The sequence below is a fragment of the Microcaecilia unicolor genome, chromosome 2 (assembly GCF_901765095.1).
Source record: "Microcaecilia unicolor chromosome 2, aMicUni1.1, whole genome shotgun sequence".
In the NCBI taxonomy this organism is placed as follows: domain Eukaryota; kingdom Metazoa; phylum Chordata; class Amphibia; order Gymnophiona; family Siphonopidae; genus Microcaecilia; species Microcaecilia unicolor.
In genome coordinates this window covers 174,077,053-174,103,789 of record NC_044032.1, presented here as the reverse complement: position 1 = coordinate 174,103,789, position 26,737 = coordinate 174,077,053, and the positions used below count along the sequence as shown (strand labels likewise).

The 26,737-nt window shown below is 46.3% G+C and overlaps 1 protein-coding gene across 2 annotated transcripts in view; it reads right to left on the bottom strand.

The window, feature by feature from the left end:
* LVRN (laeverin) overlaps positions 1-26,737 on the bottom strand; it is a 195,003-nt gene that overhangs the window by 1,839 nt on the left and 166,427 nt on the right. For both annotated transcript variants that reach the window (XM_030193509.1, XM_030193510.1), the window contains 3 exons: positions 19,560-19,727; positions 14,293-14,424; positions 8,334-8,415 (listed from right to left, as the gene is read on the bottom strand). In XM_030193509.1, coding sequence (XP_030049369.1) covers positions 8,334-8,415; positions 14,293-14,424; positions 19,560-19,727 — 382 coding nt within the window. The remainder of the gene's footprint in view (positions 1-8,333; positions 8,416-14,292; positions 14,425-19,559; positions 19,728-26,737) is intronic.

The following is a 26,737-nucleotide window of genomic DNA, read 5'->3' as shown; positions in this document are numbered from 1 at the left end:
TTTGATTAACTTTCTCTCCAATCTGCACACAACGGCAATTTGGTAAGCCCCACAGACTTACCTGGGGGGGGGGGGGGGGGTTCCAACAAGACTGATCCTCCTTTAACTTTAGGGACCTTGGGTACAGTGCCTGTAAGAGGTAAGAGGGCTGCATTTTGATTGGTGTCCAGAGGATAGGGATGGGGCGGTCCAGGACAGAGTTGGTGGTTATTTTGGGGTTGGAAGTTGTGAAAACAGTTTGTTTTATCTACCCTGGCCTACTGGAGCAGTGTTGGGAGTGGGGTGGGGGAGGGGGTTTGTAGCTTTTGGTAGCATTTTAAGCCTAGCTGTCTCCAAGTTTAGCCTTTTTCATAAACAGAGAAGGTTTATGGAATGCGATGATAGTTGGGATAATGGAGATTGCCATGGAGATTCAGGTGGGGGGAGGTCCCGAGGGGCATAGTCTGGCATTATCGCAGACTATGTGGACTTCAGGAGTCTGCCCACAGGGTGCCTCAGGATACCTCATTTCAGTTAGTTTGTGATTGACTAGCTCAGTGACTAAGTGCAGCTGTGGAGAGTTGAGTGAAGACAGGGCCTTGAAGGCTGGAAATACTTTGATGGGCCAAATATGGGAGCTGGAACTGCTTAGATATATAATTTTGTTATAATATATTGATTGAATGTTGAAGATAGAAACAGAGAAAAATGTAGGCAGATAAAGACCATATGGCCTATCCAGTCTGCCCATTCATGCCATCTACTCTCCCTATCACTCCCTTAGAAATCCTATGTACTTGTCCCAAGCTCTCTTCAATTCAGATACTATTTTTGTCTTCACTACTTCCACTGGGAGGTCATTCCACGAATTCACCACCCTTTCCTTGAAGAAGTATTTCCTCAGGTTACTTCTGAATGTATCCCCTTTCACCTTCATCCTATGCCCTCTCGTTCCAGAGCTTCCTTTCAGTTGAAAGAGACTTGTCTCCTGTGCATTTATGCTGCATAGGCATTTAAATCTCTATCATATCTCCCCTCTCCCACCTTTCTTCCAAAGTATACATGAGATCTTTATGCCTGTCCCCATATGCTTTATGACAAAGACCACTGACCATTTTGGTAGCCACCCTCTGGACTGACACCATCCTGTTAGATATTAAGAATGAAAGCTGTGGCTGGCTTTGCTACCACCTTGATGTGTGAATTTTGAAGGGGAAAGCTGAAGGCGGGAGGGGGTGCAAATGCCTATGTTGAGGAGTTCACAAAGGGAACCACAAAAGAAACTGTATACTTAAACTACATGGTACAATATAATTTGGTACCCTATAAAAGCTCTTTTCTGCCCCTTCTAAAACTTGTATGTAATTCACTTTTGCTTTGGTTTCTACAAACACTTTCTCAAGGGCTGTTTTAGGACACAATGGTGATCATTTTCAAAACACATAGATGTCTCAATAGGGCCAGAAGGACGTGTCTCTGCTGAAAACATCTAAATAACAATTTTCAAAAAGGCTAAATTTGGACATGTTGCACTGATTTTGTCCTAATAGCAAGAGGGCATGTTGTGGGTGGGAGTAGGCTGGCCCCAAAATTAGGATATCTTCCAGCGATAACAGAACAGGAAGACACATCTAAGTCTACAAAGAAGTATGTTTTTATCTAGACCTGTTTTATCTAGCCTTTGTATCACTCCATGGTGCAATCACACCTTGAATATTGTGTTCAATTCTTGTCACTGCATCTCAAAAAAGATATAGTGGAATTAGAGAACGTACAGAGAAGGGCGACGAAAATGATAACGGGGATGGGACGACTTCCCTATGAGGAAAGGCAGAAGGGTTGTTTGATTCAAGGAGGTGGGGGGTCTGAGGGAAAAAGAAAAACTGGTTCTAGACACAGTGGAGGAGCTGAGGGAAAAAGAGGGAGTGGTGTTTTACTCAACGGGGGGGGGGGGGGGGGGGGGTCTGAGGTGAAAAGAAAAACTGGTTCTGGACTCAGGAAGGGTACTGAGGGAAAGAGAGAAAAGTGGTGTTTGACTCACCGGGGGGTGAGGGGAAAAGAAAAACTGGTTCTGGACTCAGGGAAGGGGCTGAGGGAAAAAGAGGCAGTGGTGCTGGACTCAGTAGGGGTTGAGGGAAAAAGAGGGAGTGGTGCTGACCCTTACAGGGGAAGGGCTGAGGGGAAAAGATGGAGTGTTGATGGACTTATGAGGGGCTGAGGGGAGAAGGGAGATGTGCAGGGGGGAGGGGACAGGTGCTGGCCCTGGAAAGATAGGGGGACAGGAGAGATGCCAGAGTATGGGTGAGGGAAGCGGGAAGAGAGGAGGAAGATTGCAGACCATGGAGGGGGGGGGGGAGATGGCAGACCACAGGTGGAGGAGTTAGAAAGTGAGTAAGAGAAGGGGAGAGGTGCTGGACCCACAGGAGAAGCAGTTACACAAACCTTGATGGCTTGCTACTTCCTGGATTGTGTATGCAGTAAATAACACTTAGCAGGCTTTTACTCCTGGTGAGAAGTTTGCTGCTTATACAACCTGGGAAGGAGCACAGCATTGGGGATTTGTGTAGCCATGTCTCCTGGCACAATAAGGAGGAAAGGGGGAGAGAGGAGACAGGGAACTGCTGGACCATAAGGAGGAAAGGGGGAGAGAAGGGAATTGCTGGACCATAGGGGTGAAAGAGACAGGGAGAGGGGATAGGGAAATGCTGGACTATAGAGGTGAGGTGGGAGAGAGGGGTTGGGAGGACAAGGAGATGCTGGACTAAAAGGGTGTAAGAAGGGAGAGGGAGGGGAGATATTGGCATGGTGGAACAATGTGGGGAGAGACCATGGCAATTCTCAAGAAGAGATGAGTGAGAGGAGGATGATAAGTACAGAGGGTAGAATTGGATAATGGGGTGTGGGTGAAAGAGAAGGGAATATGAGGCTTGTGAAGGAGTGAAACAGGAGAGGTAGGGCTGAAAGGAGAAGATGGAAAGTTGATAGGTACTGGTAAGTGAAATATAGGTGGAGGACTGAACAGTGGGGTGGAGAGGGAGAAATGTTAGGGTGCAAGACAGAGAGAGAAAGAGAGAGAAGTGGTAGACAATGTAAGAGGAGGAAGGAAGAGAGAAGGAGAGATGTTGGACATGGGGGTGGAGGAGAGGGAAGGAGAAATGCTTCACAAGAGGGGGTAGGAGAGAAAGAGGGAGATGTTGGTAGGTGAGAGGGAACAGAATGGGAGAAATGCTGGACCATGGGGAGGGGGCAGAAGGGAAGAAAGAAGAAACAGGAAGATGTTGGTGTGGGCGGAGTGGAAGGGACAGTGAGATGTCAGGTTATGAGGGTAGGGAGGGGAGAAAGAGGGGTCAGATGCTAGGCTAGAAGGGTGGAGGGTGAGAGACAATAGGAATGGTGGAAACCATGTGGGGTGAGGGATAGGGGGTGTGGCAAGAAAATGAATGAGAGGATAGTGATTACAGGGGGTAGAAATATGGTAATGGTGAGTAAATTGAAGATGGAAGGGAATGGAAGGCTGGGAAAGGGGAAATATGAATGATAGTGGGTGAAAGAAGGAGATGGAAATTTGATAGATATCTGAAAAGTAAAAGAAAGAAAAGGGTTAGAAAGAGGGTGAAATTTGAGTGGACAGAGCAGAAGAGAAAAAAATAGGAAAGAGCTAAAATGGAAAGATCAATATGTCAGAGGCATGTGTATAGAGGAAATGGAACAAGCGGGGAGAAAAGACAAATATACAGCAGCTGATTGAAGGAAAATTAGCAGAAGAAACAGGAAAGCAGGGGCGTAGCTACGTGGGGCCACGGGGGCCTGGGCCCCCGTAGATTTGGCCCTCTCAACCCCCCTTCCTGCCATCAACCCGCCGTCGCCTACCTTTGCTGTCAGGGGACCCCAACCCCCGCCAGCCGAGGTCCTCTTCTTCCTTCGTTCTGTTTCTGTGAGTCTGATGTCCTGCACATACAACACGCAGGACGTCAGACTCACAGAAACAGAACAAAGCCTTGCAGATCGCACGTGCAGGACGTTAGACTCAGAAACAGAATGAAGGAAGAATTGGACCTTGGCTGGCAGGGGTTGAGGTCCCCTGCCAGCAAAGGTAGGCGATGGTGGAGGAGGGTTGGCGTTGGGAGGGGGGGGTCAAGATGGTGATGGCGGGGTCGGCAATGGTGGGAGGAGGGTTGGTGGTGCCGGGGGGGGGGGGCTATAATGTGCCCCCTTACCTCGAGCTCTGGACCCCCCTTCCCGCTGAAGTCTGGTTACACCCCTGCAGGAAAGCAGGAAAGAGAAACTGGAACCAGCATAATGGAATAATAAAATGTCCAGACAACAAAAGTAGAAAAAACATTTTATTTTGAATGTTTTAAATGGAATATGCTAGCTTTGTAAAATGTGCATAGAGGATGTCCTTTTACTGTGTTCAATAGAAAAGGAAATACATTTCTGTTTTTATTTCTTCAGTATTGTAGTACATGCCGAGGTTCCCAGTTCAATTTTTGGCTACATATTTTTATTTCTAATTTGTGATTAATTGTTCTGTATTTGGTGAGGGTCTGTTGGTGTGATTATAATGGCAGATGGGAAGATTAGAGGGGAGGCAGGGAGGAGAATGTTTGTATTTTCTGCCCTAGGCCCCAGCATGGCTAAAACCAGCCCTGACCCTGCTGTTAGCTGGTGTGGATCCCCAAGCCCTGCAAGATGAGGACCTCCTCTGAAGGTGATCAGAACTCCCTTCTACTAAGCTTGGCAGACAAGGCAACATCCTTGAGCCACTGATAACTAAGCATGCATGGGGTGCCGGCATCGGTGGCTCAAGGAGTTGCTGTTGCCTGCCAAGCTTGGTAAAAGGGAGTTCTGGCCATCTTTAGAGGAAGTCTTCAGCTGACAGAGCTTGTGGATCTTCATCGGCTAAAGTATTTATATTTTGAGTTGGGAGGTGCTGGGGGGGGGGGGGGGGGGGGGGGGCAGAGAGAAAACTTTGTGCCCACCCACTTTGGGCTCAGGCCCAAAATTGGTTATCTGGCTATGCCACTGGTTATGAATAGGGATATGTTGATGTGTTGGGAGAATAAAAGTGTGAAATGAGAGATGAGAGATAAGAGAAGAGGGACAAGAAAAGGGGATGAAGTATGGGGAAAGGCTGAGTCATAATGTGAATGACCTGGTGTCTTGTCCACAAGGTGGGTGAGCCCTTAGGTCCCGCAAGGCCCAAGAGGACCTCAGAGGACAGCCGTGCAACCCCAAGTCTTCACCCGCGGCGACTGCCATTCACCAAGGGTTGAGCCCCCAGCTGCAGGCGGTCAACGGGACTTCAGGAACCGCGGGGTTGACGGACTGACCTGGCTGGAATCGGGAAAGAAGCGGGCAGGTGGTAAAGCAAAGTCCACAAACTGGCAGTAGATCAGGGCAGACAGCAATAGCGAAGTCGGAGACAGGCAGGAGGTCAAGGCAGGCGGCTAGTAGAGGCGTCAAAGTCAGGCTAGAGGTCTAGGCAGGCAGCTAGGCAGGAATAACCAGGAAACAGTCCAAAATCCAGAAACAGCAAAACCAGGGAAACGACGAAACTCAGGAACCACAGAGAATGGCCTCGGGAACAGAACCTGAAGCAAAGTGCTAGCTCAGTTCCCTTCCTTAAATACAATGCAATATCAGCCGCCCCGCCCCCGTAGGTAAAGCCGACCAATCCGGACCTGGGTATCGGCAGAGCCCCTCTGATTGGCTCTGTCCAATTTCCCAGGCGGGACCACCAACTTGGCCTCCCAATCCGGCGCCTCAGAGGCGGAGCTCCAGGCCCTCCCGCCCGGGAGGGAAGAAGACGCCGACCCTCGCGCCTGCGCCGCCTCCTTCGGCGGCGCGAACATAGCCCCCACAGCCGGCGACCGAGAGACCGGCGGCTGCAGTCGCCGGCCTCGGTCCTGGCCAGAACGGCCATCACTGCGGCGGCCCCCGGATCCCCGCTGAGGCCTCCGGGCCGCTAAACCTCGTGGCGGAGGACGCTGGCTCCCGCCCCCCGTGGCGGAGGAGCAGGTAGGAACACGGGACGCGACACCTGGAAGACTGGAGAGGAGAGGCAATGAAAAGGGATGAGGGTACTGGGAAGGGGTATGAGTCTCTGACATGGTTTAGTGAGGGAAGAAATAGGGTTAACAAGATGGTAAAAGAGAGGCAATAGGACATGGGGTATAGGGTAAGAGACAAAAGAATGGAGGCAAGGGAAGGGAGGAGAGACAGGGAAGGAAGGAGAGACAGGGATGGAGCTAGAGCTGGTGAGGGGGATAGGAGGCAGTGGAGGGTAGATGAGGGTTTACAGGGTGAGTACAGAGGAAGTGGGGGGGGCAATGGGAATGTTTGAGAAGATAGGAAAAGCCAATAGGTAGATGAGAAATGAAAAGGAGACGAAAGGGTGAGAAAAAGGGAGAATGAGACTAAAATCCAATGGGTGGATATAAATGCAGAGAACAGAAAAGTGCGAGTGTGTGTGTGTGGGGGGGGGGGGGGGGCATAAAATGAAAAATCAGTGCCACACAGATGTGGAGAAGGAAAGGAAGAAGACAAGAGGCAAGAGAATAAATGGAAAGGCCAACCTGGAAAAGAATTTGGGAGAAGACTGACACATAGAAAGTGGAAAAGAGACTGGGACCAATCTAATTAGAAAAATAAAATTCCCAGACCCAGACAACAAAGGTAGAAGATACTTTAAAAAAAAACATTTAATACTTTAAGGACTGAGATGTGCCTGCTTTATAACATGTACATTTTTTTCTATTTTTATTTTGCAAAGTATAGGGGACCATACATTTCTATTTCTCTTTTACCAATATTACCAATAGAGTCTGGATTTCTTGGGGGGGGGGGGGGGGTCTCCATTTCAGTTTTTGTCTGCATGTTTTTTGTGGTCCCCTATTTTGTATTTATTTATTTAGTTATGACATTTATATCCTGCATTAGCCCAAGTACAGCTCAGGTTCAATGTGGCTTAAATAACAATTAGAAAAGCATGAATATGTTCAAAATATATTAACAGATATATCATATTTTTTATTACATTTGTACCCCGCGCTTTCCCACTCATGGCAGGCTCAATGTGGCTTATATGGGGCAATGGAGGGTTAAGTGACTTGCCCAAAGTCACAAGGAGCTGCCTGTGCCTGAAGTGGGAATTGAACTCAGTTCCTCAGGACCAAAGTCCACCACCCTAACCACTAGGCCACTCCTCCACTGTTAAGACCAGAAAAACTTGAGTTAGGAACAAATCTAATTAAATACTTAGGGCTCTGTTTACTAAGGCACACTAGCGTTTTTAGCGCATATTAAAAATTAGCAAATGCTAATGCTAGACACCCCCATATATTCCTATGGGTGTCTCTAACGTTAACGTGCACTCATTTTTAATACGCGCTAAAAACACTAGCGTGCCTTAGTAAATTTTTAGCGCGTGCTACTTAGTAAACAGGGCCCTTAGGGGTCCTTTTACTTAGGTGCACTGAAAAATCGGCTGTGCTAGTGTAGGTGCATGTTTTGGGCGTGCACAGATCCATTTTTCAGCACGCCTGTAAAAAAGGCTTTTTAAAAATTTTTGATGAAAATGGACATGTGGCAAAATAAAAATTGGTGTGCATCCATTTTGGGTCTGAGACCTCACTGCCAGTCATTGACTTAGTTGTAAGGTCTCTCGCGTTAACCATGCGGTAATCTCCTACACACATCAAGTTGGAGTTACCGCACACTTTTCGCCGCATGCCAGAAAACAAAATATATTTTCTGGCATGCGTAGCGGATGTGCATCAAAAATGAAATTACAGCACGGGCCATGCGGGAACTCCAAAGTGATGTGTGTTGGGCGCGCATAGGTGCCTATAAGACTTAGTAAAAGGGCCCCTTAGTTATTTAGACTAGATAATTGAAATATGGAAGAAAAAGGTAAAGGGCTAGGATTAACTGGGACAGTCAGGAGTAGTGGGAGGTGGGATGAGGTAAAAATTAACAGAACGAAGCCCTGCAGATCGCAAGCAATGGAGGGTTAAGTGACTTGCCCAAGATCACAAGCAGCAGCAGTGGGATTTCAGCCAGCCACCTCTGGATTGCAAGACCGATGCTGTAACCACTAGGCCACTCCTCCACTTCGCTCTCATGGTGTGGCATCGGGGTGTCTAAATGGAGGCACCCACTTATATTGCTGTTAGTGGTGAGTACTCACCCCATATATTCAGTGGCACTGCCTATCCATATAGCAGTGTTGAATACATGTGTGGGGGTTTTTTTTAAATACTGTGGCCAGCTAAGTAGTTTAGTCTTACATTTTCAAATGTGAAAAAAAGAGACAGTGGGATAATGGTACTCATCCATTTAGATCTGCTTACCTCTTGAAACTGTAAATCTGTGCTGACTCTTTCTATTATTACTCTTAACACAGAATTATAAATTGAGTCATACTCCTCAAACCTAGAAGGCAACAGAAAAGTGTATTAGACATAACAAAACGGTAGAAGTTACATAGTTTGTTTAGGATGCCTGCACAGGGTTGGTGTACTGACCCAACTTCTAACCTGGAGGATCTCCATCTGGTTCCTTGAAACTCTAAATAAAAAAAACCCCAAAACTCTAACCAGGTGTTCTGATGTCTACATAACTCATTCTAAATCTTCAGGTAGTTCAGCTTCCCAAATAAATAGTCAAGACTGAGACGATGATATTGACACTTCATAAATATGATCAGCTGCCAGGGGTAAAGCTGCTCCAAAGTGGAAATACTTCTCCATTTCCAGTTAACTCGCCACAAAGGATATTTTCACAAATTCATTTTTAAAAATTCTCAGAGATCTGAAGATTAACATTTTTTATAGGGTATCTGAAACACAGCCTTTTATAAAATGCATACAATGCTGACAAAAAAAGGTGGATTTAGCAGCACACACATCAGAAGAAGCCTGTTTACCAAGGAAAATGTTCAAAAAAAGAGCAGCCTCACTTGAAGCTTTGCATTTACACATCTCGGCAGTAATTTTGCTATTCCTTGTCATCTGGCTACACCATTCTGATCAAGTGGGCATTATCCCCTCCTATCAACAGAGAAAAAAATCAGGTCTTTTCCAGTGAACTCACTGGTATAACCTGCTGCTATGCAGAGAAACTTCCAGCATTTTTCTCTAACTCTAGCAAATGTTAGGTAGTTCAGGCTGGTGCTTCTGATCCCTGGCCTAGCTTCCCGCTCTGCTAGCCGAGGCCACACAGCAAGGTTGAGCTTAACGGTTGCTCCCAGGTTACCCATTTCTCAGCCCAGACCTGGTTGAGCACAGAGCTGTGGTTCGCTGCCCCCAGTCGCGCTTGTTAGGACAAGGTATGTGGCTCAGACCTGCAGGGCCCTGAAAGTGGGGCACAGATCCCCATCCCCCTGCCTCTTCTAGCCTGTTTACCCTATTTGGGTGTTCTATTCCCTGGGCTCCCCTGTAGCTGCCAGGCTTTAATAAAAACCCATAAATAAATAAAGCTACTTGAGTAAAAAAAAAAAAAAAAAAATGAAAAAGGAGGCTCATTTACCTTTCAAAATAAATAAATAAATGAATTAATTAATTGAAACAGAGAGTCATAGCTCAGTATGCCCCCTCCTGTGATGCACTGTTTCTGACTTCAGAAACAGGGTCCAGAGTGGAGGGGGGAAAGTGTCAGGGAGCAGCTGAAGCTGACTGTTGATCTCTGTGCACTGAAGCGTTGGGAATATTTGACATGAACGGCAGCCATTTTGAGCTCCCTGCCTGTTTCTTCTCCTGCTGCTTTAATGCAGCTGGAGAGCATGCAGCCCCCATTGGTACTTAGAGGACTGGGGGGCATATCTCTGCCACCCATCCTGGGTCTGTCTGTGGAAGGGGGTCCCTTGGCGCCCCTAGGGGTCCTGACTCTTTTTGGCTCCCGAGCTTAACCCAATGGTTAAGCAAGCCTTAGCCAGAAGGGGCCCCTAGAGGCCTGGAAGTTTCCAGCCAGGGCCTCATTCCAGGAACCAAGTCTGCACATGATGCTGGAGGAATGGGGCTTGTAAGGGGGCCTGGGCCTTGGATTGTCTATATACCTTCACTCCTAAGGATATGGAAAGGTACTGGATATAACCCATGGTGGATATACTGGGCATGGTGGTCTCTAAGATGGTGGCTGTCCCTGTACAAGGGGGCTTAGAAATCCATGTACTTCATGAGAAGCAGGTGGAGCAGCACTTTTGCCTTGCCTTCCCCTTCCCTTTGGGGTGTCTGGCATTCAGGCCGCCATCTGCAGCAGCCATGTGGCCAGCGCCATGCTGCGTTGGTTGCAGAAGCTGCCAGAATCTCTGGAAGTTTCTCACCTGGAGTCTGACACAAACTTTCTGACAGATGTTCTTTATGATTTGGTCTGTCTTTCCTCCCGGTCAGTGGCCACCTCTGTGGTGGGTTGTGCTGGCTCTGGCTCTGACATTGGGTCACAGATGTGGCCTCCAAAAAGCTTCTCAGTCAGCTGCCCTTTAGGGTGCACTTGCTGTTCAGGGAGGACCTGGAGAAGTTTGTGAAGAATATGGGGGAGATACGGCCTCTCCATTTCCCTGAGCTGAGACAAAAGAGCTCCCAGAGGTGTTCTGCCACTAGTGCCATTCCTAGGGGAGCAGGTTACTTTAGACCTACTCACCACTCAGGGCCCCTGGCCTCAGGTTCAGGTATACCCTTTAAGCCAGGCGTGCTTGGTGGACTCAAAAGAACCAGAAACTCTGGCCCCTCCAGTGGGGGTTGGAGCCAGGGGCGTAGCTACGGGGGCCACGGGGCCCCCTGCAAATTTCATCCGGGCTCCTGGTTTGGCTGGCGGGCGTCCTTCTGTGCATGCTGGCACTCCTTTACGTGAAACTGAGAAGCATCAGCGTGCACAGGACAGGAGGAGCAAGATAGAAAGAAGAGCAGGGCAGGAACGTGGCTGCACCGGAGACCGGAGCTGAAGAAGGCTTCGGCTGGCAGGGGTTGGGGACCCCCACCAGCAAAGGTATTTGTTTGAGAGGGAGGGGGTGAGGAGGTGGGAGGAGGAGGTGAGGCGTGGCAGAGGGGACAGCGGAGCGGCACCCAAAATGTGTCCCCAACCTTGGGCTCTTGCCCCCTCCCACCGTAAGGTCTGGCTACGCCCCTGGTCGGAGCAGCCCGGCCTGCTCAATGAAGGTGCACTCAGCCCCTTGGTGGTGCCAGTATGGGGCAGGTTGTCTCTCTTCCACCATGAGTGGGCTTATATCACTTCAGATCAGTGGGTTCTGGAGGTGGCTGGAAAAGGTTATTCTCTAGTTTGCCTGCTCCGTTCTGGATACCTTCATGGTGTTCCATGTAGCTCAGTGCTAAATCAACAGGCAGTCACTCTTACCTTAAAACACTTGGTCAATCTGAAAGTGGTGGAACCCGTTCCATTGGCAGAGCATGGTATGGATTACTATTTCATTTATTTCATGGTCCCAAATAAGGGTGGTTCTTTTTGGCCCATCCTGGATCTGAAGTGAGTGGATGCTAAACCCTCCAGTCTGTGATCGCCTCGATTTGTCCAGGTGAGTTTTTAACTTCTCTGGACCTTAGGGAGACCTATCTGCATATTCCCATTGTGGAGCACCACAAGCAAAGTACTCCACTTTTTTGTGCTTGGATGCCGTTTTCAGTTTTAGGCTCTGCCTTTTGAGCTGCTCCCTGCACCGTTTCCAAGATAACAGTAGTGGTGGAGGCCATCTGAGGTGCCAGGATATCCGGGTGCATCCTTACCTGGATGCTTGGCTGATTCGGGATGAATCAGAAGCAGAGACCAAGGAGGTCACTGCTCAGATCATTGCCCTATTGAAGGGTCTGGGCTGAGTGGTGAATTGCCGTGAGTCACCTGCTCCCAACCCAGAGCCCTGAAATATCTGGGAGTTTACATCCTCCCAGAGGATCGGGCAGTGATGCTACAAGCCCAGAAATACAGAATCTGTGAACCACCAATTCCCAAGATTTGGGACTACCTGCAGCTCTTGGACTCCATGGCAGTGACCTTGGAGGTGGTGCCTTGGGTGCAAACACATACATGGCCTCTACGGTCAGCCCTGTTCTCCAGGTGGGCTCTGGTTTCACAGGATTGTGAGCACCCTTTTCCTCTCTCTGCCATGGTGCAAGCCAGTCTGGACTGTTGGGACAGTCCAGTCCACCTCCTTTGGAGGTGTCCTGCCGAAAGCTCCTTAGTGGGTGGTGGTTACTACCAATGTGAGTCTCCTCAGCTGGAGATCACACTGCTTGGGCTGAGACTGAGTGACCCATGGGGCCTGATCCTCCGTGGAGTGGTTGTGGACAATCAATCACCTGGAGATTCAGAAAGTATGCCTGGCCTTAGAGGAAGAAATCCCATCGCTTTGGGGAAAGGCATTCCGGGTGATGATGGACAATGCCACAGCAATGGCTTAGATAAACAAGCAAGGTGGCACCTGGAACCAGGCAGTGACATTAGAAGCTGTGAATCTCTGCCATTGGACTGAGAGGCATCTGCAGGCCCTGTCAGCAGTGCATAGCAGTCCAAGCGGACTTCCTCAGCCACTCCCAGTTGGGTCCCAGGAAGTGGAAGCTGGAGGCCTTTCAGCTCATTCAGAATCAATGGGGGCCACTGGTGTTTGACCTGATGGCCACACGCTCCAATGCCAAGTTGGAATGCTTCTTCAGCCTCTAGAGGGAGGCAGCTTTGTAGGGGACAGGTGCTTTGGTTCAGATGTGGCTGGCAGAGGAGCCCCTGTATGTTTTCCCTCCATGGACTCTCACAGGCCAGCTCTTGTGCATGATAGCATTCCATCCTCATCTAGTCCTCCTGTTGGCTCTGGATCAGTCTCATCAGCTGTGGTATGTGGCCCTGGTGCGGCTGTTAGTGGCCGAGCTGCTTCCTCTTCCCAGAGGATGTGGTCTTCTTTGTCAAGGTCCAGTAGAGATGGAGGATCTGGATCTCTTCTGGCTTATGGTTTGCTCCTTGAAAGAAGGTGTGTAGCAAGGTGTGTTTTTTTTTTTTTTTGCCCATGGTTGTCTCTACTTTGCTATGTCTTGGAAGTCTTCCACATCGCTAGCTTATGTGAGAGTCTGGAAGGTTTTTGAAAATTGGTGTGCCAAATGTGCGCTTTCTCCCTGGAAGGCATAGGTTCCTGATATTTTGCGGGTTTTGCAGCAAGGTTTGGATCAGGACCTAGTGATGAGTTCCTTAAAGGTCCAGGTTCCTGCCCTTTCCAGTTTTTGAGGCAGGGTTGGGGCCTTTCCCTAGCCCAGTTTCTGAAGGGGGCTGCTCATTTATGACCCCTGGCATGCCCCTCTTTTCTGTCTTGGGACCTGAATTTGGTCCCTCAAGTGCTTTCTGGGTCTCTTATTGAGCCCTTATGGCACACCTCAATTAAGGACCTCAAGGTTAAGGTGTTTTTTCTTGTAGTGATCACTTCAGCTCGGAGAGCCTTGGAGTTGCAGGTGTTGTCGGGATCCTTCCCTGTTTTTTTCAGAGCACTTGTGTCTATTCACACAGTTCCATCCTTTCTTCACAAGATGGTTTCTCTGTTCCATATGAACCAGAAGGTCTGCTTGCTCTTCTTTCAGGAAGAGGGATGGCCTGCGTAAGGGCCAGGCAATCTCCAAGGCCACTATTTTGAGGTGGATCAAGGTGGCCACAGGGTCAGCCTATGATGGCCTGTGCCTGAAATAGTCCTATTACATCAAGTACACTTAAAGCCACTCGGCTCCCTTATTGACATGGAGAGAAAAATGGCTGACGCTAGGTGAAAAGGCTCTATGGCCCAGGGAGCTCAAGTAGCTGCATACTCAAAAATAGTTGATGCTTCCCAGGCAAGAGAAGAGCTCAGAGGCCCCATAAAGCCAAAAATTGAAAAATGAAAATAATTGTAAAAAATGTAAAAATAGAATATGAAGAAAAAATGTCCCAAAAAAGGGAAGACACCAAAAAAGGCAAACGTTTGACGCACTGAGAGATTAAACAGTCAACCTCTCTGCTGGTCCTCTGCTCAAGCGTTGGGCGGGAAGGCACCCGTGCATGCTCGATAGGGGCACTGCCTCAAAAATTTAAAATGACACTGCATTTGGCAGTGTCTGCACTGGGCTCCGTGGATGATGTCACTCACATGTGAAAATATTATGCCTGCTTGTCCTTGAAGAATGCTAGGACCACTCCAAATATTTTGCGAGTGTCTGCTGATACATATGTTACTTGTGAAGCTGCAGTGTCACTGTTTATGTACATGTGAATGGTATTTTTTCCTAGATTCCTATATTAGACACAGGCAACAATACAGTGATTAAAACTTAACACCATCCCTTGGTTACTTACTGTGAATTTATTTGCTCCCAATTTGCTGTCATAAATTCCCAAGCAATGAATCGCCCGATCTCATTTCTGGCCACAGAAGAGAATATATCCACTGCAACAAAATCAGAAACTCCAAGTGCATTTTGTAAATATCTGCCAAATAATAATAAAGCAAAGAATTTTATTAACAATAAATGAAAGTATTCTCCTTTCAAATAAAAACAGCATTGCTTCAAGTACCTCACATTTTTTTTTCTATTTAAACAGGATCAGTGGGATTCACATACAGATGTTCCTCCACAAGACATATGTTTCATTTAGAATAAGAGTAAATAGAATTCCACAGCTGCCTGTCCATGGGACTGATATTTTTATTAGTGATTTGGAAGAAGGGATCTGTATCAATTAGATTATGTTTACAGATGGCACTGAACAGTCTCACTCCAGACTCTATAAAGGAATAGAGAGATACTCTGGTAAATATGTAAGAGAAGCAGCACTATAACACTCTGATTATTACCGGAATGTAACTCATCTTGAGCTACAACTAAAAAAGACATGAGCTAAATCCAAAAATGTGGGCACTGATGCTGTTTGTGACTGTGGACAACTCACTTTGCGGGTCTTTTACAAAGGTGTGCTAGTGTTTTTAGCGCACGCTAAATGCTATAGATACCCATAGGAATATATGGGCGTCTCTAGTGTTTAGCGCACACTAAAAATGATAGTGTGTCTTTATAAAAGGGGCACTTTGTCCTCTAATACTTCAGCTACCAAGCTACATTGTAGGTCTTCCAGGGCAAGGAATACCTCCTGTACCTGAATCATAACTTTTGCCTTCAACATGCATTTGGAAATGTGAGTAATAAATCCAAAAGCTGAATCTGAAAGCCTTTCTTAAATTGAACGTTAACAGTGAGATTTATCATGGCTGGTAACATAACTTCATTCGTAGGAAGATCAGCCCCAACAGGGGCTGTTACCCTGCTTGTCACCTTTTCCCCAAAGAACAAAGATCAAGTGGTGGCTCATTTTCTCTCAAGTAATTGAAACAGCGATTTTCTGGGCCTTGATCCAGCCTTCTCCCTTCACAAGTCTTAAAAAGATGAGGGTAGTAAGCACCTGAGGTTCTCCTTTGCCCTGTAATTTATGCCATATGGGATTAATTTTATAAATGAGCTGGGCATATAAATGTAGGTGGTCAGAAAGTGTAAAAGGCAATTATTATAAGCTGGCAAAATTTAGGCACCAATAGTGCACCAAGTTTATAGAATACATGCAGAGTAACATAGTAGATGACGGCAGAAAACGACCTGCACGGTCCATCCAGTCTGCCCAAAAAGATAAACTCATATGTGCTACTTTTTGTGTACACCCTACCTTGATTTGTACCTGTCCTCTTCAGGGCACAGACCATATAAGTCTGCCCAGCACTATCCCCGCCTCCCACCCAGGGGTGTGCTGGTAAATTTTTAACAACAGGCTCTTTCTCCGGACATAGCCAGCTCTGCAGTTGGAAGGGCCAGGGGTGGCCGGGGTGGAGGGTGGGGGAACAACACTTGCCTCTCTCTCCTCCCTCCCTTCGTGCGGGCACGCTAGGCATACCTTTGCTGGCAGCTCCCAACGTCTTGCTCTGAGCAGCATGCTGGAACTTCTCTCACATGCTCGAGAAGTCTCAGCCTGCTGCCCAGAGCTGGAAACAAGGAGCGGGGAGCAGCAGTAGTCTATTTACTTGGCTGGCAGGGCTCAGCATCACCACCAGCAAAGTAAAAGAGAATTCAGCAGGGGGCCCAAGCCCACATTTTGGGAGCCAGTTGTTAAAGTAGCCATGGAGGGCCTTACTTTAACAACCGGCTCCCAAAATTCTTAAAAACTTAACAACCGGCTCTTGCGAGCCTGTGAGAGCCTGCTCCAGCACACCACTGCTCCCACCACCGGCTCGGGCACAGACCGTATATGTCTGCCCAGCACTATCCCCGCCTCCCAACCACCAGTCCCACCTCCCACCACTGGCTCTGGCACAGACCGTATAAGTCTGCCCAGCACTATCCCTGCCTCCCAACCACTAGCCCCGCCTCCCACCACCGGCTCTGGCACAGACCGTACAAGTCTGCCCAGCACTATCCCCGCCTCCCAACCACCAGCCCCACCTCCCACCACCGGCTCTGCCACCCAATCTCGGCTAAGCTCCTGAGGATCCATTCCTTCTGAACAGGATTCCTTTATGTTTATCCCACGCATGTTTGAATTCCGTTACCGTTTTCCTCTCCACCACCTCCCGCGGGAGGGCATTCCAAGCATCCACCACTCTCTCTGTGAAAAAATACTTCCTGACATTTTTCTTGAGTCTGCCCCCCTTCAATCTCATTTCATGTCCTCTCGTTCTACCGCCTTCGCATCTCCGGAAAAGGTTCGTTTGCGGATTAATACGTTTCAAATATTTGAACGTCTGTATCATATCACCCCTGTTTCTCCTTTCCTCCAGAGTATACATGTTTAGGTCAGCAAGTCTCTCCTCATACGTCTTGTAACGCAAATCCCATACTAGCACTTATGCGCATGAATGGCGCCAACAATTGGCAATTATGCACATAAGTGCTAGTTGCTATTCTATAAACAGTGCACCTAGCAAACAACTGTCAAGGGGGTATACATATGGGCAGAGCATGGATGTATCATGTGCTTATCGTTAAGAAATGCATGCAACTTGTAGAATACTATCAGTTGCACATATTGCATGGTGCACTTAGGCATGCCCACTTATGCTGTCCATTGATCTATCGTAAGTAGGCGTGCCTAACGTTTGGTGCACTAATTTGGCTTTATGCTAATATTCTATAATGGGTTAGGCACCAATTTATAGAATTGCTGCCATAGTGCCTATTTGAATGTGATTTATTGGTTGGCATTGCAGGGGGCAGAGAATGGGAAGATCTGGGAGTGGAATTGGTACTTATGCACATATTTTATGAAATATATGTATATGCACAGATTCTAGGTTACTCCTGTAATTTTATAAAGATAACCTTTTATAAAATTACCTTGTAGAAGGGTAATTCTATAAAGGGGCACCTACAATGCACATACTTGGAGCATATTCTGTAAAGGGAAATGGAATGGGACTTGATATACTGCCTTTCTATGGTTTTTGCAAATACATTCAAAGCAGTTTACGTGGAGAGGCATAATCGAAAGGGGCGCCCAAGTTTTCCTGAGGACGTCCTCACATGACATCCCGGCGAATGGGCGGGGAAACCTGTATTATCAAAACAAGATGGGCGTCCATCTTTCGTTTCGATAATACGGTCGAGGATGCCCAAATCTTGACAATTAGGTCATCCTTAGAGATGGTCGTCCTTAGACTTGGTCGTTTCTGATTTTCGGCGATAATGGAAACTAAGGATGCCCATCTCAGAAACGACCAAATGCAAGCCATTTGGTCGTGGGAGGAGCCAGCATTCGTACTGCACTGGTCCCCCTCACATGCCAGAACACCAACCGGGCACCCTAGGGGGCACTGCAGTGGACTTCAGAAAAAGCTCCCAGGTACACAGCTCCCTTACCTTGTGTGCTGAGCCCCCAAAACCCAGGTGAAGGGGGGCACCTAGATGTGGGTACAGTGGGTTTGTGGTGGGTTTTGGAGGGCTCATATTTACCACCACAAGTGTAACAGGTGGGGGGGGATGGGCCTGGGTCCGCCTGCCTGAAGTGCACTGCACCCACTAAAACTGCTCCTGGGACCTGCATACTGCTGCGATGGACCTAAGTATGACATTTCAGGCTGGCATAGGGGCTGGCACAAAATATTTTTAAACCATTTTTTTCAGGGTGGGAGGGGGTTAGTGACCACTGGGGGAGTAAGGGGAGGTCATCCCCGATTCCCTCCAGTGGTCATCTGGTCAGTTCGGGCACCATTTCATGGCTTGGTCGTAAGAAAAAAAGGACCAAGTAAAGTCGTCCAAGGGCTCATCAGGGATGCCCTTTTTTTTCTATTATGGGTCGAGGACGCCCATGTGTTAGGCAAGCCCAAGTCCTGCCTTCGCTACCCCTCTGACACGCCCCCGGGAACTTTGGTTGTCTCTGCGACGGAAAGCAGTTGGGGACGCCCAAAATTGGCTTTCGATTATGCTGATTTGGGCGACCCTGGGAGAAGGACGCCCATCTTCCGATCTGTGTCGAAAGATAGGCGTCCTTCTCTTTCGAAAATAAGCCTGATAGTATACACAGGCACTTATTTGTACTTGGGGCAATGAAGGGTTATGTGATTTGCCCAAAGTCACAAGGAGAGATGTAGTGGGAATTGAACCTAGTTCCCCAGGATCAAAGTCCACTGTACTAACCACTAGGCTACTCCTAGTTTTATTTATAGAACACCAAGGTATTATGCCACAAATGTGCCCATAATCTAGGTGCAATCACTTATAGCAACCATTTTGCTAGTGTAAGATTATCACTCCCAGACTGCTAAAAAAACATGCACAGATAATAAGATTTGATAATCTATTCATGTAAATGTGCACCCTGCCCAAGTTCCACCCAAATTCCAACCATGTGAACACCCACCTACAAATTACACATCATCGCATTTAGGCCCCATTTTACAGAATAGTATGTAGCCGGAAAATTGGTCTTTACATATGTGCAAATACGCATGCAAATACAGGTATTCAGGTTATTTAAATGCGTTTTTGACGCCTCCTCAAAGAATTACCTCCAAAGTGCCTTAAGGTTAATGCTAGGGAAGACATACAGTGGTACATAAACACATCTTACAAGTCAGGTCAGTATTCTGGACCTTATTCACTAAAGGGTCCTTTTACAAAGCTGCAGTAGAAAGCAGCCTTAGCATTCCCTTATGCGGGTTTTCCCATGTGCTAAGGATATTTCTACCGCAGCAGTAAAATAGCCAATCTTCTATTTTCCTTTATTAGTGACCAAGCGCCAATATTGCCATCAGCGTGCGGCTATTAAAAAGAATTGTCACACGAGTACTTATCGCCACCCATTTTGTAGGCGTTAAGGGCTCAAGTGGTAATCCTGTGCTAATCAGTTAACGCATAGTTATGCAGATGCACTAATTAATGCAGACATGCCCCCTCAGCGTACGCACATTTGGGAATTACCACAGGAAACCTGAGAATGTCCCATGGTAAGCACACTCTAGAACTTACACAAATTTTGTAAAAGGACTCTCAAGACTTTTCTGCCATTCTCTGTGGGAAAACAAGCTAGTGAACCATTTCCTCTGTTTTAAAGATAAGATAAAAGCAGGTTTTGAACAAGATCACCTGTAAAGTAACCAAGGCTCTCTGGTACAGCTCAGGCCATATATCAAATCATTTTTCTGTTTATTGCTTGATGATTTTTTGTACATTTCCCATGCAAACTCCCATTCCTTTTCACTTCCCATTGCAATACCATAGCAATAAATTGGTCTTCTAATGGAAAGAGGAATCCTGGAAGAGAAAATGCACAACTCTAAGGCATATTACATAATGTGCAATACTACAAAATGTATATAACATACTTATAATATTCCTAGATGAAAATTTGCACCTCAGAGGTCACATGTGCATTGCCAACCACTAAATAGCTTCTGAAATCTTATGCAGCTCCTGTGATTTCAATAGTTACCAGCTTCATACCTGCAACCCACAATGGATTAAAAACAGAGAAACACAGAATATATGGCAGATAAACATCTTCAGGTCCATTCAGTTTGCCCAAGTTTCTTCCTCTTGCAGTAACATAGACCCCAGTCGATTATTGGCTCTCTCTCTCTCCTCACTTCTTCACAACCCTTAATTTTTTGTGCTTATCACCTGCTTGTTTGAATTCTGTCTCCATTTTTGTACTTGACAGAGCCAGCATTAGGAGAACATAAGAACAAGAGCTGCCCTACTGGGTCAGACCAAAGGTCCATCTAGTCCAGTATCCTGTTTCCAACAGTGGCCAGTCAAGGTTACAAGTATCCGACGGAGTCCTAAAAAGTGGCACGATTCCATGCTACTTAATCCCAAGGATAAGAAGTGGCTTTCCCCAGGTCTACCTTAATAATGAATTAAGGACTTTTCCTCCAGGAATCTGTCCAAACCTTTTTTAAACACACCTACAATAACTGCTTTTACCACTTGCTATGGCAAACAGTTCCAGTGCATAACTATTCACTGAATGCAAAATACTTTACTACTATTTGTTTTAAATATGCACACACAGAAAACTTTTCTGGGTCTCAATGCCACAGGGCTGCTCAAGCCTACCCAATGCCGAGGGAGACTCTGGCTGCTTATGGATTTTGGAGTCCCCTACTAAATTTCTGCCCTTAGCACCAGCATGTCTAATAACACCTTTGATACTTGAGCTAAATTTAAATGTTTGTATTTATGTTTACTAATGATTTGATGAATCGCCAAATCCTTGGAAATCCCATATCTAAGCAATTTAAATTTTTTTGCAAATATATAACGAGAAAAGAAAACATAATGCCATTGAGTGACAGGACAAATCCCAGGTACAACAGAAAACAGACACACCCAAAACTAACTTTAGAAAGCTACAGAGGAAAGCAGAAGCAACTAAAACATAACAAATAAAAACTATAACTAACTGTTGTTGTTGAAAGGTTCACCAGAACTAAAAAGTCTTGGCAAAAAAATGAGCCTTGAAGTTTTTCTTAAAGGACTGGAAGGACTGCTTGGCTCACAAGTCTAGAGGTAAATTATTCCAGAGACAAGGGGACTGGAAGAAAAAGGCAGAGGAAGAGGATCACGTAGATGGAGAAGGAAGAACCAGTGTATGATCATTGAGCGATCGCAACAGCCACAAAGGGGGATAAGGAATTGTAAAATAAGATAAAAAATCTGGAATACCATCATGTAAACCCTTGAACTTCAGAGATAGAATCTTGAACTGAATGCAGGCCCAAATGGGAAGCCAATGCAATTTCAAGAAAAGTGAAGTGACAGAGTCCCAGCGCCTTGCTCTGCACAAAAAGCGGGCAGCCGTGTTTTGCAAGGATTGCAACCATTTTAGATTAGATTGAGGGAGCCCTGCATATGCGTTATTACAGTAATATAGCCTGGTGGTGACAAAAGCATGGTAAATAGTATGCAGAGACTCCACATTCAAATGATGACAAACGGAAGAAAGTTGGCACAAGCTACAAAACCCTGAATGGAGGACTGATGAGATCTGATAGGCAAATGCTAAGTGAGAGTCTAAAATGACCCCAAGATATTGGAATGAGTCTACTGGGAGTGACCGAAGCACCTGAAAAAATTACAGAACTGGAAGGTACCGGAGAACAACTGGTAATCTAACAAAACATGGTTTTGTCCAGGTTCAAAATTAAATGGTTATCCTTCAGCAAAATCTCTACCTCACTGAGGCAGACCTGTAGAGGGGAGAGATAATGGACAGAGGACTAGTGTAGAAAACAAGAAGGATATCATCCACATAAAAATACAGATACCCAAAGATTGGACTAATGCTGCAAGAGGACTAAGGAAGATATTGAATAAAAGAGGTGACGGGATAGAACCCTGAGGGATGCCACTGAGAGATTACCTGACAGACAATGAAAAAGAATGACCTGAAAGAAAAGAGGAGAACCACAGCTGTTATCCTTCATAGAAGGAGTGAATGATTCACCAAGTCAAAAGCAGTAGAGCCAACAAAACCAATAAAGCAACAGAACCCTTATCCTAGTAAGGAATAGTATTAATAACCCTCTTATGAAGTAATATGACCTGATTTTGTTCCTGAGTTTATCTCATAGATACTTCATTTTTAGCACCATATTATCAGCTGTAGCCTATGGGGGCAATTCTATAAGGGTTGCCAAAATTGGGGTACCAAAATGCAGGGTGCTGAGCATAAATTCTATAATGGCATCTGAGTACCTAGATGCTGTTATAGAATAGAGAGTAACTCAGCATTTGGATGCTAACATCTAGGTGCTATCACTTATGCCATATAAATGGCAGGCATAAAATGCTAGCACGTAAATACTGCAATTTAGCACATAATATGTAATATTCCATAAATTACATGCGTATATTTGAGACCTACCCATACCCTGTCCTCCCCTCCTTCAAATTCCATGCTATGTGAAGATCTCTCACAGGGAAAGGCCTCAGGGCTGGACGGCTTCACCACTAAAGTTTAAAACACCTTTAAGAATGATGTAGTGAAGCTGTTGACTAAAATTTATTTATTTATTTGTTACATTTGTATCCCACATTTCCCACCTATTTGCAGGCTCAATGTGGCTTACATAGTACCGTAAAGGCGTTCGCCAATTCCAGTATGAACAAATACAGTAATGTTGTGGTAGAATAAGGTTCGTGTGTACAGACACATTAAGGAATAATAGAGAGGAAGAGAATCGTAGAGAGGAAGAGTTATTATATGTCCATTACGAGCTTTGTTTTCGTTGTGTTGCAGGGTAGAGGCATTTAAGTTGGGTCGCTAGGGTACGCCTTTTTGAACAGGTTAGTTTTTTATGATTTCCAGAAGTTTAGGTGATCATAAGTTATTTTCACAGCTTTTGGTAATGCGTTCCATAGTTGTGTGCTTATGTAGGAAAAGCTGGATGCATAGGTTGATTTGTATTTGAGTCCTTTGCAGCTTGGGTAATGGAGATTTAGGTATGTTCATGTTGATCCTGTTGTGTTTCTGGTTGGTAGGTCTATGAGGTCTGTCATGTATCCCGGGGCTTGAGAAAAGGGGTCAGTGCTTCCATACTTGTGGTGGTTAGTGGGTGTAACTATCATTCTGAAACCTGGGAAGGATCATAATAATTGTGGCTCCTATAGATCCATATCTCTGAACTGACTATAAACTATTTACCAAGATTATGTCTAAATGCTTGCAGACTTATATGCTCCAATTGGTAAAAAATGAGCAGTCTGGGTTTGTTACAGGTCGTCAAATGTTTGATAGCATAAAAAGGGTGTCACACCTCATTTGGTATGCTAAAGCAACGTGGAGGGGCATAATCGAAGGCGAACGCCCATCTCCATGGGCGTCTATGTCCGAAAACGGGTTTATGAAGAGGCGGGACAGACCGTATTATCAAAAAAGATGGGCGTCCATCTTTCATTTCGAAAATACGGTTTGGACGGACCAAATGCCATGGATTTGGTCCCTTCTGAGATGGGCGGGTTTTTTTTGGCGAAAATGGAAACTAAAAATGCCCAGCTCAGAAACATCCCAATCCAAGCCATTTGGTCGTGGGAGGGACAATTGTACAACACTACCATAGCTCTTAGGGGTGAAGGGGGCAACTACATGTGGGTACAGTGGGTTTTAGAGGCCTCCCATTTACCACCACAAGTGTTTCGGGTGGGGGGGGGGGGAATGGGCCTGGGTCTGCCTGCCTGAAGTGCACTGCAATACCCACTAAGAGTACTCCTGGGACAGGACTTGTTGCTGGTGTATAACCATGGCACAGCAGTTCACACCTGAAAACTAATCTCGCTGAAAATGTCCTTTATTTGAATAAGCACTTTTACTCACAGTTAACTGCAGATCAGAGGTTGTGCCCCACTGGCAACGAGTCTCGCTGGTACTGAGATTAGCAGTAGGTCCGAGCTGGCAGAATGGTGTACAATGCCCTCTTTCAGCAACATTCAAGGTAAGAACTAAGTGCTGTAACATGGCTAACACATGAAAGGGGTCTAAAAGTGTCTTACACAAATGGCCACTACCTCATGGACTACTGGAAACAAAACAGGGCACACTCTGACCCAGTAAGCAGAGGGAAAAGCACCATGGGAGAACAGTCTACCAACTACCAACATTGTGAGCATTTAACACAAGCTACTGGAATCACGGAGCCCAATACCCTACACCCACCACAATGCATTGCTGATGTGACTCTGCAGTGCCCTTAACAGAAAAGATGTCACACTCACCCGAGACCCACATCAGAACCAGGGAAAGGCTGTCAGAGGATAGAACACATTCTGCTGTCATGGAGGTGGATACGGCATTTGAGGCTGGCATACAGGCTGGGGAAAAAAGTTTGTAAAGTGGGTTTTTTTTGGTGGGAGGGGGTTAGTGGCCACTGGGGGAGTCAGGGGAGGTCATTCCCGATTCCCTCCGGTGGTCATTTGGTCAGTTGGGGCACTTTTTTGGGACTTGGACCTGAAAAAAAAGGGTCCAAATAAAGCGGACCAAATTCTCGTCAAAAACGCCCTTCTTGTTTCGATTATCAGCTAAAGACGCCCATCTCTCCTCGGCCGATAACCACGCCCCAGTCCCGCCTTCGCCACGCCTCTAACACACCCCCGTGATCTTTGTTCATCTCCGTGACGGACTGCAGTTGAGGACACCCAAAATCGGGTTTCGATTATACCGACTTGGGCGCCCAACGGGAAACGAACGCCCATCTCCCGATTTGGGTCGAAATATGGGCGTCTTTAACTTTCGATTATGAAGCGGACAGTATACCAGCCCTACTGGCCCTAGTTGTTTAAGATAGCCTTAGCCACCTATCCCCCCTTCAATCTGTCCAAAATTCCGCCGCACGTCTTATCTATCGCGTGAACCGATACTCTCATATCACCCCTTTCCTCAAGTCGCTTCACTGGCTCCCGATCCGCTACCGTATACAGTTCAAGCTTCTCCTAATGACCTTCAAATGCACTCAATCTGCAGCCCCCCATTACCTCTCTTCCCTCCTCTCCCCCTATGTCCCCACCCGTAACCTCCGCTCTCAGGACAAATCACTCCTATCTGTACCCTTCTCCACCACCGCTAACTCCAGACTCCGCCCCTTCTGCCTCGCATCACCTTATGCCTGGAACAGACTCCCCGAGCCCATACGCCATGCGCCCTCCCTGCCCATCTTCAAGTCCTTACTCAAAGCCCATCTCTTCTCCCTTGCTTTTGGCGCCTAACCACCTTCTCCATTCATGATACCTACACTGACTACATAGCTTGTTACCTTTAGATTGTAAGCTCTCTTGAGCAGGGACTGTCCTTCCCCATGTTTTAACTTGTACAGCGCTGCGTAACCCTTGTAGCGCTATAGAAATGCTAAGTAGTAGTAGTAGTAGTAAGATATTGGGGAAAGTAGGAATCCGTAAGCGTTATCTAGCCTGGATGCAAATGATTTACACTGAGCCCTTGGCTTGCCTCCAGATAAATGGAACCTATACTGATCTTTTTGAATTTGAACACAGCAGGGCTGTGCATTGTCCCCTATACTTTTTGCTCTAGCATTGAAACCTCTGGTGCAACTGATACATCAGAGGGATATGGTTAAGGGAATAAGGTGTGGTGAGAGATAAGATTCTACTTTTTGCAAATGATGTTCTCTTTATAGTTACAGATCCTCTCTTCTCCTTACTAGAGGTGATACGGATGCTGGAGGAGTTTGGGACTGTATCTGGCTTCAACATGAATAAAATCGGTAAAGCGAAGATAATTACCAGTAGCAGGTATTCTCCGAGGACAGGCCATTCATTCTCAAATGTGACATCATCCACGTTGCCCAGTGCAGAGCTTAAACAGCTAAAAATAGCTTTTTTGAGCATGCTATAAACCATGCTGAACTTTAGGCGCAGCTTATAGAATAGCAGTTAAGCGGTTTTTTCAGCGCCAATTTTTTTAGGCACGATTTATAAAATTCACCTCTTAGTGCCCAACTAGCACTTAGGCGCATGAATGTTACACTCACACGCTTAAGTGCTAGCATTCTATAATTTTAGCATTTGAATGGTGCTTGTTTTTATGCACTCTTTAGTCCCCATTGAGCCACAGTCTTCTTCTCAGTCCTCCAACACAGAGATGTTCCCCCATAAGGTATTAAATCCAAACATTTATTTTACATCCACAGAACCACTGCCCTTTCCCCCAACAATGGGTACACAGCACAGCTAGGATATTTCTCTACAAAACATACCATATAAAATAACATTCTGATTCATGTGTTATCACAGTAACAGCAACATAAACCCTCTCAGTACACGGCACATTGTTAAATAATACAAAACTACAAAAAGTCAGTCAGAACCATCAGCAAATCTACTATTTCAACACTAACTTCCAAACTCAAACAACAAGGATCCTACCTACGAAAAAGCAGTAGGCCCTATAAAATCAGTACACCTGCAGGGAAAACTGAAAAAACCTGATTACTACAGATTGCTAACAGAACACCTGACCTTAATCACACACACAGAACACAGATATACCCTTACCAAATACAGAATAAGTGACCACAAAGTCAAAGATGTAGACACAATTCAACTCCAAGAATCCACACTCTGCAAGCAGTACAATAAAGAAATAGAAAGAGATGCATTTCTTCCTGTACTGATCAAAATAGATATCACGGCTGACGTTGAGAGGGTGCAACCAGGGCAATCAGGCCACAGTGTGCCCCAACCTTGCCTGAAGCTGAAGGCACAGCCTACTAGCAGGCTTTGGGGTCCCCTCCCAAAATTTTGCCTTGGAC